Genomic DNA, 16,326 nt, shown 5'->3' on the forward strand with positions numbered 1-16,326 from the left:
TAGCCTGTGGAGAGTACATAGTAATACTTACTCATTGTGTAAAGAAATAAGACACTGGATGGTGGTATGAGTGGGATTTGGAGTCGCACTGGTATGGGTACAGTATCTGACTCCACTGTTTACTGTTTAGTTGCTTAGAACAGATGACTTAGTTTATTGGCACTCAGTTTTATTAATCAAATATGGGATGATACCTGTCTTCTTTTGTGAGTGTATAGAGCACAAACCATTGCATGTGATTGGCACTTAATGTGAGTAAAACTCCTGGAATATAGGGTAAATGAAATATATACTGCTTTTAAAAGAAACATGTGTAAAATAAAAAAAAAAAAAAGGTTAAAAAAAAAAGAAACAGGTGATACAAATATTTTCCTATAAGTTTTCAGTTCAGTTCAGTTCAGTTGCTCAGTCGTGTCTGACTCTTTGCCACCCCATGGACTGCAGCACACCAGGCCTCCCTGTCCATTGCCAACTCCTGGAGTTTACTCAAACTCATGTCCATTGAGTTGGTGATGCCATCCAGCCATCTCATGCTCTGTCATCCCCTTCTCCTCCTGCCTTCAATCTTTCTCAGCATCAGGGTCTTTTCAAATGAGTCAGTTCTTTGCATCAGGTGGCCAAAGTATTGAAGTTTCAGCTTCAGCATCAGTCCTTCCAGTGAATATTCAGGACTGATTTCCTTTAGGATGGACTGGTTGTATCTCCTCGCAGTCCAAGGGACTCTCAAGATTCTTCTCCAGCACCACAGTTCAAAAGCATGAATTCTTTAGCACTTAGCCTTCTTTATAGTCCAACTCTTATATCCATACACGACTACTGTAAAAACCATAGCTTTGACTAAATGGACCTTTGTTGGCAAAGTAATGTCTCTGTTTTTTAATATGCTGTCTAGATTGGTCATAACTTTTCTTCCAAGGAGCAAACGTCTTTTAATTTCATGGCTGCAGTCACCATCTGCAGTGATTTTGGAACCCCCAAAAATAAAGTCTGTCATTGTTTCCACTGTTTCCCCATCTATTTCCCATGAAGTGATGGGACCAGATGCCATGATTTTAGATTTCTCAATGTTGAGTTTTAAGTCAAATTTTTCACTCCTCTCTTTTACTTTCATCAAGAGGCTCTTTAGTTCTTCTTCAGTTTCTGCCAAAAGGGTGGTGTCATCTGCATATCTGAGGTTATTGATATTTCTCCTGGCAATTGTGATTCCAGCTTGTGCTTCATCCAGCCTATAAATTTTATATATATTTTATTTTATCTATATAGATATATGTGTATATATACATATGGCAACTTAAAAGAACAGGGAATAAAAAAGTGAGCCATGGTTGGTATTGAACAACTTAGGTGTTATCAACCCTGTCTCTTATCTAGTATATGACTCATGCAGAACATTCCTAACTTGTGTGTATCTATCTTTCTTCTACTTGGATTGTTTCAGAGACAGGTAAAATGAAAATTGGGGACTTTGAAGGGTCTTTTCATTTTTCTGTTTATCTTTTAAAATTTATTTACATATATAGATTTTAAACAAATTATATGAGTATACTTAGAGTTCAGTTTGTGCCATAAGGCTTAAAATTAAAAGCAGAGGTCCTTCATCTTGTTCCAACCATCCTTTCCCTACCTTGATGTCTAATCTTTATTGTCAGTCACTATGGTCTATTAGTTTTTGCTCCTTCTTTTGTTGTTTTATTCCTTGTTTTTAAATAACATGTTCATGCTGCTGTTTCTTGATTCTTTTTCAATTTAAAATATCTACTGATTGCTATAGATGGTGAAGATTTAACTCTGATATCCTATTCCTTAAAAAAATACATATACTTGCATAAACCTTGAAAAAAAATACTTGTCATCTCTGTAAAGCTTCTTGCAATACAGTAAAATCCATCAGATTATTTCCTCTCTTGTACCTTCCTTAGTCCCTTTGCAACTAAATTATAAGTTAGTATAACAGGGGAAGTTTTCAAGGCTCACTTGGCTTACTGTACAATTGTTGTCTTGGAGCCTGTTCACCATTTTCCTAGAAATTCTGTTTGCATTTATTTTGCAATGGAGTTCTTATTTCCGATGTATTTTTTGTTCTTGGTTTACTCATTATACTGAGAGCCTTCAGTATCTCCCTGGATTAAGGTGTTGGAAAGTACCTGGCACATATTAAATGCTTGATAAAAGTTAGTCATTAGTGTCAGGCTTAGTTGCTTATTTAAAGATAAACAGAGCCTTAAATCTTTAAGGTTGTAGGTTACTGCTTTGTCAAATAAATGTAATCATGTTGTTAGACGTATGATTGTCCTTGGGATTACACATACGAATTTAGAAAAATAGTTTTATGTTTGCGATGGAATCCTTGATTTTATATTTTTTAAAATGTCATTGAAACCTCATTTTATAAAGGCTTACTAGGGAGATTGTTAATCTTATTTTCATGACCTTGAACTGCACATTTCACACCAGTTGAGTAATTTTGCCCTGTTTGATTTGCCATGAAAACACTTTGGACTTTGATAAAAGGACCAACATTTGGTTACTTTCTTTTCCATTTTCAGAACTGCGTTGGATGATCACTTAGTAAATGCATAAGTACAATGCTTGTGGTTCTTATGGGGAAAAAAAGACATCTGATTATTCTATAACAAAATGTGGAATAGGTAACAATATATTTGGAACAGACTTTATAAGGAAGTAATTAGATACACAATAAATACTGATTCATGAATGCATTTTTGATTAATGAATAAGTTAATCGATTACCAAGAGTTATGCTATTAGGAAGAAAAAGTACAAGCATGAAAACATGCTGATACTAGATTGACAGTGTGTAAATAGATTATACTACAGTATACACAGTGTGTAAATAGATTATACTACAGATTATACTACAGTATATACAGATATAATAGTAAACTACAGTATACTATAGTATACTATATACTATAAGAATACTTGCTCTCAGTAAAATTTATACTAGTTCAGTGTAACCTCTTGGTATAGAGATTTTGTAGTAATTCACTAAAAGCAATAAGCTATCTTTGGTGCTCTTGGGATTTTTGCTATGGTTTTTCACTATTTTAATTTTATAATTTGCTGGATTTATTTTTCTGTCTTTAATTGCTAAGTGCCAGTTGAAGGGGTCCAGACAGTGATGCTGCAAGATTTCAGAGTAAAGGCCTCCATTTACTAGGATATTTGTGGAAGAAGTGAGATTATCTGCTTTGTTGTGGTTCAGTTGCTTAGTCATGTCTGACTCTATGTGACTCCATGGACTGCAGCATGCCAAGCTTCCCTGTCCTTCAGTATCTCCTAGAGTTTGCTCAGATTCATGTCTACTGAGTTGGTGATACTGTCTAACCACCTCATTCTCTGCTGTCCCCTTCTCCTTTTGCCTTCAGTCTTTCCCAGCATCAGGGTCTTTTCCAAATGAGGTGTCTCCTTGCATTAGGTGGCCAAAGTATTGGAGCTTCATCTTCAGCATCAGTCCTTCCAATGAATATTCAGGGTTGATTTCCTTTAGGATTGACTGGTTTGATCTTGTAGTCCAAGGGAATCTTCAAGAGTCTTCTCCTGCACTGAATTCAGAAGCGTCACAGGAGGCAGTGACCAAAACCATCCCAAAGAAAAAGAAATGCAAAAATGCAAAGACAACAAAAAAAGGTTGTCTGAGGAGGCTTTACAAATAGCTGAGGAATGAAGAGAAGCAAAAGGCAAGGGAGAAAGAGAAAGATATTAGAATCTTATTAGGATTTTATCTTAAATCTAAGAATCTTACCTTAAAAGTGCACATGAATTCTGTTTTCTACTTCATAAATCCACTTCATATAAAAATAGTTATTTCCTCCCTAAAACAAAAAAGTGATATTCCTGGGAGATGTGTCATGTTAATCCCATGGACTTGCATTTGTCATTTAGCTGTGCCTTCATGAGAATGTGTACCCCAATTATAGGCGCATAAGCCTACAAAGCAAGATCCAGATCTCTTCCAGGTATTCAGGGTTTCCAAAACCTGACCCCAAAAGACTTGTTTAACCATTTCCTGCCCAACACAAACCCTCGGCTCTAATCAAAATTATTTATTTCAAAACCCTCCTGTATACTTTGCTAATGCCATTTCAATTATCTAGAATGCCTCCCTAAACCTTTCTGCTTGGCAAGGTCCTATATGTACTTCAAGGTAGCACAGGAAGACTGTACCACTTATACTGTGACATGAGAGCCATGTAATTAGTTTTTCTTAAACTAGGTTATCATATGATGATAGATCTCCCTTTAGAATTGGGGTTCTTAGTACCCTTTGGCAGTCCTGTGAATCCTCTGGAAGTATGGTAGTGCCATTAAGGTATATAAAGAAATGAGGAGAATGTGAAGAAGTAAAAGGGAGGAGCAGCAAAGGCAGTAAGGTTTTGATGGAGTTGTTATTTAATAAGTTGAGTTTGAAGAGGCTATAGGATATCAAAAGGAGAAATGGCAGGTGGCAGTGGAAGAAGGGGAAGAAGGGGAACTGGAGAGAGAGAGAGACGTAGATTTGGGAAATTTATTCATGGAAAATAAATGAATCCATAAGAGAAGATAGAATTTCTGAGGTCCGAATAGAAGAGATGTTTGAATATTGTACATGGGTCCACAGTGCTAAATACTAGGAAGACGTCGGGCATTAAAGATGGACTCGGACTTCCCTGGCAGTCCAGTGGTTAAGACTCCGCATTTCCACTGCAGAGGAAGTGCAGAATCTGCATGCTGCGCTGGCTCAGCCAGAAACAAAGGCAGACATGGAGAGTAGTAGTACTGTGGAAGCAAACTAACTGAAGGTCAACTTTGAGAGGAGAATATTGTTATTAGTAAATAGTAAAGAAATCAAAGGGAATGTGGACTGAGAGGTCACTGGATTCGACAGTTGTGTTAGTGGTGCAATTAGAACCCTTTTGGCAACTTAGTGAGGCCCGAGGACATAATTTTGTGAAGCATAAAGAAAAAAATCCTTTCTCTAACAGAATTCTCTCTCAATCTGAGCTTTATATTTATATGCAGGAAAAAACTCAGTATTCCTGAAAGAAACAAAATGCAGCACATTGTGTGAGAATTTTTAAAAACTGGAAAACAGAGAAAAAAATGTTATATTAAATAACATTATTTTGCATTTGAAAGCTTCCTACTTTTTGGGGGAAAAATGCCATTTTGGCACTCTTGCTTTCAAAGGTCAATTTTGACAGCTTGAATGTGGTTCTGAAAATGAAAACTAATTCCTGCCTTTTTGTATTTTTTGGAACAAAATATTTGTGTAGGCTCCACATAGATCATAAATATTGGAATGTGTCATATGCTAAAAATATATATTGAACAATTTAAAATACATAATGGTGAATATTTATTGATTAGTGTGAGTCACTACATAACTTGGACACAACAACTGTGGAAAATTTTTAAAGAGATGAGAATATCAGATCATCTTACCTGCCTCCTGAGAAACCTTATGTAAGTCAAGAAGCAACAGTTAGAGCCAGACATGGAACAATAGACTGGTTCAGAATGGGGAAAGGAGTACGTCAAGGCTGTATACTGTCACCCTGCTTATTTAACTTATATGGAGAGTACATCATGCAAAATGCCGGCCTGGATGAAGCACAAACTAGACTCAAGATTGCTGGGAGAAAATATCAATAACCTCAGATATGCAGATGATACCATCCTTATGGAAGAAAGTGAAGAGGAACTGAAGAGCCTCTTGATGAAAGTGAAAGAGGAGAGTGAAAAGGCTGGATTAAAACTCAGCATTCAAAAAATGCAGATCATGGCAGCCAGTCTCATCACTTTATGGCAAATAGATGGGGAAACAATGGAAACAGTGAAAGACTATTTTCTTGGGCTCCAAAATCACTGCAGATGGTGATTGCAGCCATGAAATTGAAAGACCCTTGCTCCTTTGAAGAAAAGCTATGACCGATCTAGACAGCATATTAAAAAGCAGGGACATTACTTTGTCAACAAAGGTCTGTCCTGTCAAAGTTATGGTTTTTCCAGTAGTCATGTATGCATGTGAGAGTTGGACCATAAAGAAGACTGAATGCCAAAGAATTGATGCTTTTGAACCACCACAGTGTTGGAGAAGACTCTTGAGAGTCCCTTGGACAGCAAGAAAATCAAACCAGCCCATCCTAAAGGAAATCAGTCCTGAATATTCATTGGAAGGACTAATGCTGATGCTGAAGCTTCAATCCTTTTGCCACCTATTGGGAAGAGCCCACTCATTAGAAAAGACCCTGATGATGGGAAAGATTGAAGGCAGGAGGAAAAGGGGACGACAGAGGGTGAGATGGTTGGATGGCATCGCTGACTCAATGGACATGACATTGAGCAAGCCCTGGGAGATGGTGAAGGACAGGAAACACTGGCATGTTGCAGTCCATGGGGTTGCAAAGAGTTGGACATGACTGGGTGACTGAGTGACAATGATGACATAACTTCGGGACTATCCTTTTTTCTTTTTTTTAAAAAAATTAGTCTTTAAATATTGAGTTTAATTCAAGATTTTATTTCTCTTTGATGGTTTCTTTAGAAACTTAAAAAAATAAATACAAATGACATTACGGTCAGAATATCCTCTAATAATCCTTGAGTATTTAGAATTTAAATTATTTAGAGATAGCATAATCATACTCCTATTAGACGTCAATAAAAAACTACAAGAATGTAAATGTAAATGTCTGTAATTTAGAGGACTGAGTCTTTAATAAATTTGGAAATGTTAACATTCCTCAGAGTGTTTATTTAATCTTTCAGTAACTTTTTATGATTCTTAATTCTCTTTGAAAACCTCCAAATTAGTATTAGACTCATACTGTGTCCAAGAGAAATAAATTATTAAACTTTAATTTGATGCCACAAACACATTCTTTCATACTGTATTTTGACAAGATCACCTTAAAATTATTTGTTTTTCACAACATTAGGAGTTAAAATATGTATAGAGAGTCCAGACAAAATGCCATGTGGGAGACCCTGGTTCGATTTCTGAGTCAGGAAGATCTGCTGGAGAAGGGATAGGCTACCCACTCCAGTATCCTTAGGCTTTCCTGGTGGCTCAGCTGGTAAAGAACCCACCTGCAATGAGGGAGGCCTGGGTTCCATCCCTGGGTTGGGAAGATCCCTTGGAGAAGGGAACGGCTACCCTCTGTAGAATTCTGGCCTGGAGAATTGCATGGACTGTGTAGTCCATGGGGTGGCAAAGAGTGGGACATGACTGAGCGACTTTCACTTTCAGGAGTTAAAATATGTGTAGAATCCAGACAAGTTAACAAATAAGGTACAATGATACTTGATATTTAAAGTCAGTATGACTTAGCAGTTATGATCTGCTATATTTAACAGTGTGAGCCTATTTCAATACAGTATTTCATCCTGCTTCATTTGGCCTCATAAATAAAGCATACCAAACATTTACTCCAAATTATTTTGTTGCAAAATTAGTATCAATTTTAAAATCCATGTTACCGATTTTTACATGTACTCTCAACTTAGTTTTGAAATGAATATTACATCATTTAAGAATTATATAGTTATTAATTTTTATATTTATTCAAGTTTAGAATTTTAGCAAGAATAGTATTTTTTTAACTGAGGACGTTGTGCAGTTAGCTAACATGATGACTTTAAACTTAAAAATTTTTTTTATGTTGTTTATTTAGGACGGTTATTTGAAATTTCATCCATTGGTTAAAATTTAGATCGTGACCTTCTAAAATTTGATTCACACATCACAAAATACATGAATAAATGATTGTCATAAAATTTTGATTGAGAAAGGTAAATGGTGTTCTTTGAAGTGATGTGATGATATGTTTAATATTAAGTTGGTAGTGGCTTTAATATAAAGAATTTATTTCTAAGCCTTCCATTAGGGGTTTAATACTGGATTTCTAAACCATTGTAATATGGGATGAGTTTAAGGTTTAATTTATTGGCTTTTAAATTTGCCTCAGTTCATTCAGAGTTTTCTGAATCTGATGGATGTATCAGCATTTTGGTTGCTTTGATGGAGTACAGCCTTCCATCTTGAGACTTCCAGCATATTCCTCCTCTCCTCTCTGGCTTAGCTTTTGCTTTTGGCTTGTTGTATTTACCATTTAGGTTGTTTTCCCCACATACATCATGGCACCACCAGCCTCCTAAAAAGGATAGATACACAGTTTAATAGATACAGACTCATATACAGTTCCTGTTATTATATTTACCCGGTGAGTACATCTTCAGTTATATGCGTATTTTCCACTTTTAAATGATTTATATGTCTCATACCTCTGATCAAAAATAAAATATCTGAGAAAGGTTAGAGGTAAAATACATAATTGAACTAGAATCAAATTACCACGTTTGTTACGAGACATTTACGTATAGAGAAAATGTTTATTTTGGAGTCATATTTTAAAGAGTTGACATTGAAGATACTAGCTATTACTCTGGAAAGATATTTTGAAGATATGAAAATAAAGTTTTGATATTAGGAAGAGGATACCTGAATTACTTTCTGGACAGTTGAAGTGTCCTTTTGCTTTGTGATCCCAAGTGGAAAACATCAAGTCTTTGTGTTCCGGAAATGCCTTGGGGCCATTGCCAGAAATCTCAGCTAGATGTAGTGTATAGTTGGTTTCATGATCTCCCAAGTGAAAAGAATATTCAGTATAATACTTGTCTTTCCAGTCTTCTAGCTCAATTCGTAGGATATAGTTAGATTGCTTTACTATGGAGTATATCTTTTCTAAACCCAGCCAAAATTCTCCTGAAAAAAGAAGTTGTAGAAATCTGTGGATTGTTAATTGTAGATGTGGATTGTTAATTGTAAATGAGACCATTTATTTGGAGAGGTTTTTTGTTTTTTCTTCCTGTAAGTAGCTTAACTGTTTTCATCTTGAATCCTTTGGTTATTTTAGAGTTTCTTAAAATATTTGTTTTAAAAACAGTTTTATTGGAGATCTTTATATTTACAACAACTGTGAAAATATTAATGGGCCTAACTAGAGTCTGATTATCCTTTCTAAACTGCATATTATCAGGCTTATTTCACAGGTGAAACCTATTAAACTATTGTAATATTGTAATAGGGCTGGTCATTGGTAAAATGTTATCTAACTTCTGGGTCCTTAGGTATACTGGCTTTATAATCAGCTGTTTTTTTTTTTTTTTTTTTTTTAATACCCATATACTATGAAGAGATTTGTTAAGTATTTCTTGAGACTTGGAAAATGATGTTATTTTCCTATCATATAGTCTTGGCCTTTGATATTTTCTTGGTATATATGTTTTCTTTGTAGAAAAGGAAGGAAATAAAAAAAAATTTAAATAAAAAGCATTATTCTTAATAACTTTTTGCTGTAGTTTAAAAATTTTTATTTGGAATGAAAAACATAATATAAATACAAACAGTTCTCTTTAATTATCACAATTAGTCTCTTTAATTATCCCTTTTATTAAAGCATTTAAGGGAAAAAAGTCAGAATTTCTTTCCTGCTGTTGAATCAGTGTATTTAATTTTAAGAATTGCAGACTACAAGTGGCTTACTTCCTTGAAGAAATAAATTAGTTTCTGGACTGTCACTCTTAGGAGAAGACTTGAGCCTACAAAGCATATCACTGATTATACCTTTTAGTTTGGGATTTAATTGGTAGTTTGAATTTAAAACTGTTTAAGTAGTCAAATACTCCTGAATATTTAAAAACTTGCTATAATAATGGATGTTACCTATTTTATGAACGAGGGCATGGCATAACTCATGGATTTTTATAAGTGCTTTTTGGATTTTAAACCTCTATCTTATTTTTATTTAGCTTGTTTTATTTTTTACCTTATTTATTTTGTGATCAAAATATAATAATTTGCATTGAATTACCTAAATTTATTTTAAACCACACATTGTATAATATACATTTATAATATTTAAATAATTGAAATTAAACATTTTGTTTAGATCTGACAGTTGACAGCTTCTTTATACCTTCCAACTGCCACATAGTTGATATCTAAAACATTAATAAGAAAGCGGAGTGACCACTGATAAGGATGGTTTTCTTTGTAGCTTATTCATAGCATTTAATACTTATTTGAAACATATAGTACTTTGAAATCAGAATTATCTTTTAAAATCATAATTATGATAATCAGAAGCCATCCAATTAAATTGTGATAAGTATATACATAGAACAGACATGTAATTATGGAAAGTATAATTCAAAAAAAGACGATTGTAATAAGTTCAGTACTTACAAATGTGTAACTATTCGCTAATAATTTCTAAGAAGGCTGGGACTGTTCCTCATTCATTGTATTTCTAATGCCAAATCCACAATGGGCTTTACTAATAGATTTTTAATAAATACGTTTTAGTTAACAAGTGAACGAATGCATGAAGTCATCTTACCATCAAGCCTCCCAAAACCATACTTGTAGTTTTCCCAGGTTTCATTGAAGTTTTGTGATCCATCTCTTCGATGTTGAATTAATGTCCATGAACTACCTGAATATAATGAACAAATTGTATTTTCAGTAGACTGATGCTGATAGTTGTAACAAGATACTGTTTTTTGTTTGGTTTTAATTGGTGGCTGTATAAGGTAGTTATTAACATTGTTATGGTAATATTTTATTATTTATTGTGGGCCCAAGGAGTTAAATGAAGGGCAACCAATTAATTTGTCTTACTAAACTTATTGACAGCAGTCATTTTAGATTATTTTTTAGAAAAAAAGATGGAGAACATTGAATGAATGCGTAAGTAAATCTATGAATAAGACAAATAAATGTACTAGATACAGATATTCAGATCTGTAGATCTAGATCTACAGATATATATAACTACCTGTGTTATATATATTTTATTTTATGTGTATTCAGGACAAAAATAAAAGAATTAGTCTTACAAATAGGTAGTGTGTAACCTTAGCTTACTTACTATTGTCTATTTTTCTTAGACTGGTTTTACCTGATTTAACATCACAGTAGACATTAAAAACTTGAGAGTTGCTGGGTCTAATGGAGTAGATGCCACTTGTATGTTTGCCTTGGTTATAAATGATGGTACAATCAGCAGGAACGTCTAGAATCAACAAAATGTTATTACATAAGATGCATTAATAAAGAATGATATCTTTAGAGCTTGAGATTTTAGTTGAAATTCTATGAAATTGTGACTGTCGTCTTTAGTCTTTTTTAGTAATATGTTATTGAAAAGCTATTTTATGCTAAAACATTTTTATTAGATGGCATGTTATACGAAGAATATCAGATAGTTATTACCAAACTGATTTCTTTTTGAGAAAGTGACAAAATGAGAATTTTATGTGCCGTTTCCCCTAGACCTAGGAAAAACATAATAAAATTCCATATATGAGATGTTAGTATAGTGCTTCACGCGTACTAGGTTGTCAACAGATTAATGTGGAAAGAGTGAACATATATAGAAGAAAGTAACAAAGATCTTTTTTTCTCTATGTATTACATTAAAAATAAATGCGTTTTGAAAATATATCATTTTGTTGAAGATGGGTTGAGAATGGAGACTTTGTCTCCCCATCTTTTTGCTTTTTGTATGGAAAGTAGAAACCTTGAAGAGAATGCCATAATCTTTCCGTGCATATTCAATAACTGTTAACATTTTACCTTATTGCTTTATAAACAAATATGTACAAATATGAATTTTACTGTGCTATTTGAACATCATTTGCAAACATCATGACCCTTAATCCCTTAGATACTTTGGCATGCATCTCTTAAACTCTCTTAAACATGAGATTATTCTCTTACATAACTGTAATACCATTATTCCATCTAAGAAAATTAATGATTATTACCTAATAGCAAGTCTATGTTCATATTTCTCTGATTGTCTTAATTAAGAATGTTTTAGTGGGTTTAAAAAAATCACTAAGATCCGATTTAGGTTAACACATATTTGTTGAATTTATCTCTTTACTCTCTTTTAGTCTAGAACAGGCCCTGAGAATAGGGATTTTTGATGGAAATGTCAAAGATAGAAGAAAAATTTGATGATAATAGCTTCAAGACAGAAACCCAGCAAATTATCTTACCGTCATGTTCTACAGTTTTTGTTTCATTCAAGTGAAAAGAGGGAGTAGTTCTTGGTGCTCTTGGTTTAGAAGAAAGAGAATTTTCTGTGGGTTCTTTAATACCAGTTCTTCTCAACTGATAAAAGAATACAAATCTACTTTTAAAAATTTGAATATTTAATTAGGGGAAATCTGAGTTCATAATATGTTATTGTTTTCAATGGTAAGAGGGATCAATAATGCTATACATATTATACAGACTTCCTGTTCTCAAAGTATTTAATCAGGCACATTATTTAATGAGTTCAAAAAATAGAGAAAGATACCAAGGCAAAAAACAGAAATTGATCAAAAAACAGCCAGACCAAAGATAGAGACTTTGCTTAAAGTGTTTTAATATGTTCTATTTATTTATATGAAAGTAATATATATTCTATTCAGTGACAGAGGCAGATTTCAAATTTCATAATTCTCAGTTGTAGGTCTTAAGACATAATAATAATAATTTGAACAAGGTTGCTTTCTTGATAGTTTTTGACATGTAAATGTATTTGTAGAGGTAGCAAATTGACTGGTTTATTTGTTTGCTTTTCATCAATATTTCATTGTCTGTTGTGCTGGATTTGCAATCTATTGACTGATAGTTTGTGTTATTGATGACTTGAGAAAAGCAGAATATATAATATCTTGTGTTAATAGTGTTAGTTTTTTGATGTCAGCATAAATGGCATTTCTTAGGATATAATTCATTAGGCTCTCTTGTAAAGTTCACTTATTGTATATTAGTCTTTTCTACTAAGTGACTGTGATCTTAGAGTAACTTAACTTTAGAGTTTGGTTTGTAAATTTAAATTTGAGTAAGTTGTGTCAGATGATCTAAGGCTTCTTCCAACATAGAAATTTATTGTTTTAAAGTCTTCATACATTTTATTACTAGACAAGATGTATACCATTTTATAATAGCGACATTTTGCTTTTGTAAGTAAGTTCATTTACTCATAGTAAAATATGTAGGAAAAAAGAGAAAAATAACATACAGTGAGAAGGAAATTATGGAAATTAAAACTAGCTGGAAAAAACCCCTTTTTGGACAATTAGCAAAAATACCCTACTAAATAATGATTGATAAAATAGCAAAAGTAACTTACTAAAATTATGAGTCATAAAATTACTAAAACATTATGTGCGTGTTTAGTGGAAATTATAATATTTGTTTTATAGTCCTTGGCATCTATTTTTTTAACCAGTTTCTTCAAGTCTGTATTATTTTTTAAATTCCTGAATGGCTGTTTAATAGTATTATTACTAATTAATATTTTTGAACTATGTTACTATATTTGGAATGCTTAGATTTTGGCATGGCTTTCTTCCAAACAGGTATCTCCCTTCCTCACCTAGCCAGTTATTTATATTGTAGATTAAATTATACTGTTGGGTATTAAACTTTAATTATTAGGCATGTAGCTTCTAATAATTATAATAATATTAATCACAGCAAGTTTTTATTGACTTGTTTGTACTAAATGTGACATTACCTTTATTAACTCAGCATGTATTTATTAAGTGTTTACTATGTATCAGACAGTGTTCTATATTTTGGGGTCTATAGCAATTTAAAAAAAATGGACAGAAACTTCTGTACATACGGATCTTACATTCTAGTTCAGGGACAGACAGAATAAATAACTAAATATATATATTATATTAAATAAAGGTAAGTGTTAAGAGAAAATAGAGAGTAATGAAAGAGGTAGCATGTTTCAAGCATGGGTGTAGGGGATTGTAATTTCTAATTAAATTATCTGGGAAGGATTCTTTGAGAATTTTGTATTTGAGAAAGACCTAAAGGGAATAGGAGTGGGCCATGCCAATACCAAGATGAAGAGCATTCCAGACAGAGAGCAGCATAGGCAAAAGCCCTGAGATAGCAACTTGTTTGATGTGTTTGAGTAGCAGTAAAAAGGCTAGTATGACTATAGTAGAGGAAATGAAGTCGATGAGATGATGAAGAATCGTCCGAGTCTTTTTGGGCCACTGTGAGTGAGATGTGAAGCCGTTGTGGGGTTTCAAACAGAGAGACATAGTGTAATTTAAATTTTAAATGAATCTCTTTGGCTGCTATATTGAGGATATACTTTGCATGAGTTCTTTCTTTTTCCTCACAGCCATCCTATAAGACAGGTTCTCTCATTGTCTACCTAGAGTACCTGAAGAAACTGAGAGAGGGGTTAAATAATTTATTCAAGGTCACACAAAAGTGTTAGAACCAGGATTCAAACCCAGGTAGTTGACTAGCTTCCGAGGCTGCAAACTTAACAGTCATGCTGATGTGATTCTTTTATTCATTATCCAGCTATAATTATTGTAAATAATTTTAGGGTCCATATTTTCATAAACCTTATTTTTATGTAAAAGATTGGACATACTATTAAGATATTGACTTACCTGATTTTCTATTTCTTTTATTTGACTTTGCTGTTGGTTTAATTGTCTGTATTGTTCTTCCACAATCTGAAGAAGGTCTTTAATGCTATTATCTTGCTGTTCTACCAAAGTCTGGATATAGATTGTAGGTTGGTTAGAGATTTCTTTCTTTCCTGTTAAACTAGACTTTTTAATTTCCTATAACACTGTCTAATTTTTTAAAATAATAGTGTATTAGAAAAATGAATACTGGCAAACCTTTTCCCCTTGCATGCTTCTTTCACATAGTACATACTTCTGTTTCTGTTTTTTATTTAAACTGTACCATCTCTAAAATCTGATTTCCTGAACTTGAAACTACTTCAATTACATGGGAAAACCCCCCCAGCATTTTAGTGTTTTCCATTTACTGTATTACTTTTATACATTTTAAAGATAAAATAGTTACACAAGTTATATTCCTTTAGCTTTTTACTTGCCTCCAGTAATTTGCAATATTGTAATAGTTTAGTGTTCTAAATTTCATTGCTTAACTGACTTGTAATTTTCATCTGAAATGCAAAGTTCAATTATTTTCATAAATAATGTTATGGAAACAAAAACCAGCTTGAAATTATAGTGAGAAAATTTATTTACTGGAGGCTTTTTTTTTTAATGAGAAAAATATAGTGTTTCAGCAGTTCAACTAAGTATTTCAAGTAGCATGTCTTAAAATACTTTTTTGAAATGATCCACATTGAAAGAATAATCATGCTCTTTAGTTTCTACTTACTTTAAGTGAAGTTACTTCCAGGTGTTCCTGAATTTGAGGTTGATTTTTAATTAAATTGGTTAATTGGTCCTCCAGGTATCTCACTTTCTGTTGCAGTAGAATTTTCTCTTCAAGAAGACTTTCAAGTTTTGAGTCGAGTTCAAGTGACATGTTCTTTACTTCTTCATTTTTGACTTGCAGTTTGGATGTTGCTCTTCTAAGTTCCTTTTCTTCTTCTTTGATTTCATTGGTTTGCAGTGATAAGTCATAAAACGACTGATCAAATATGTTGAGTTTTTGAAATATGTCATTAATTTGGCCCTTAGTCTTATGAACAAAGTCTTTAAGACCATGTCCTAACTGAAGTAGGCCATTGGCTAAAATTTTTACATCATCTAACATAGCAAATCTTGATTTTGGCTCTGGAGATATAGAATCAAGTGATGTATCATCTTGGTCAGTCCTGGAAGAAATAACTAGAGGAGCAATAAAAAGAAAGAGCTTGATAGTGTACATTTTTATCCTAATTATTCACTTTCAAGCGATTTGGAATTTGTTTTTTTCCTGGGAGCATACCAAGACTTCTGAACTCTATACAACACTATTTGCCACAGACACAGTAAGGTTGGCAGGTCAGTGTAGTTAATCGTTAAGCTGTGTAAACTTGTATGAATGTAACCTTCCAGACTGAGTTAGATCAATGCTAAATGAAATCAAAGAAATGAGCAACAACCTTAATTGATTATTTAAAATGGTTATTGTATTTAATTTTGCTGTATTGTAAACTGCATTTTTAGTGTTAGGAGATCTACCTATTTTTAAAAGCTCATTTTAATTTGTCATGATTTTTAAAGTGATTTACAAGTAAATATCAAACTCTTTTGACAGATACATTCGTCATTAAAGCTGAGGAAAAAATAATGAATCAAATGTGCATTTCCCAAATTGTAGTTTAGTTTTTTTTGAAACAGTGATGATCCCCAAAAATGTGTTCTCTGTGAAGCCTTCCTCCACATCTGCAGGTGATGTTAATGCTGTATTCCTATGCTATTCTATATGAGCTAACGTATGATTATTTATTCCTTATTATTTGTCACTATAAT

General features: G+C 33.1%; 2 protein-coding genes across 6 annotated transcripts in view; one reads left to right on the forward strand and one right to left on the reverse strand.

Annotated features, from left to right (window-relative positions):
- Positions 1 to 16,326, forward strand: part of DOCK7 (dedicator of cytokinesis 7) — a 185,333-nt gene that overhangs the window by 65,007 nt on the left and 104,000 nt on the right. The window lies entirely within an intron of this gene.
- On the reverse strand, positions 7,668 to 16,249 carry ANGPTL3 (angiopoietin like 3). The gene is made up of 7 exons (XM_043877733.1): positions 15,245 to 16,249; positions 14,494 to 14,604; positions 12,070 to 12,184; positions 10,965 to 11,078; positions 10,404 to 10,499; positions 8,504 to 8,767; positions 7,668 to 8,156 (listed from the first exon to the last, which is right to left on the reverse strand). The coding sequence occupies exons 1-7, from the start codon at positions 15,737 to 15,739 to the stop codon at positions 7,972 to 7,974; spliced, it is 1,380 nt and encodes a 459-aa protein (XP_043733668.1). The 5' UTR covers positions 15,740 to 16,249; the 3' UTR covers positions 7,668 to 7,971.

This window comes from Cervus elaphus, chromosome 20, assembly GCF_910594005.1.
Source record: "Cervus elaphus chromosome 20, mCerEla1.1, whole genome shotgun sequence".
Classification (NCBI taxonomy): Eukaryota; Metazoa; Chordata; class Mammalia; order Artiodactyla; family Cervidae; genus Cervus; species Cervus elaphus.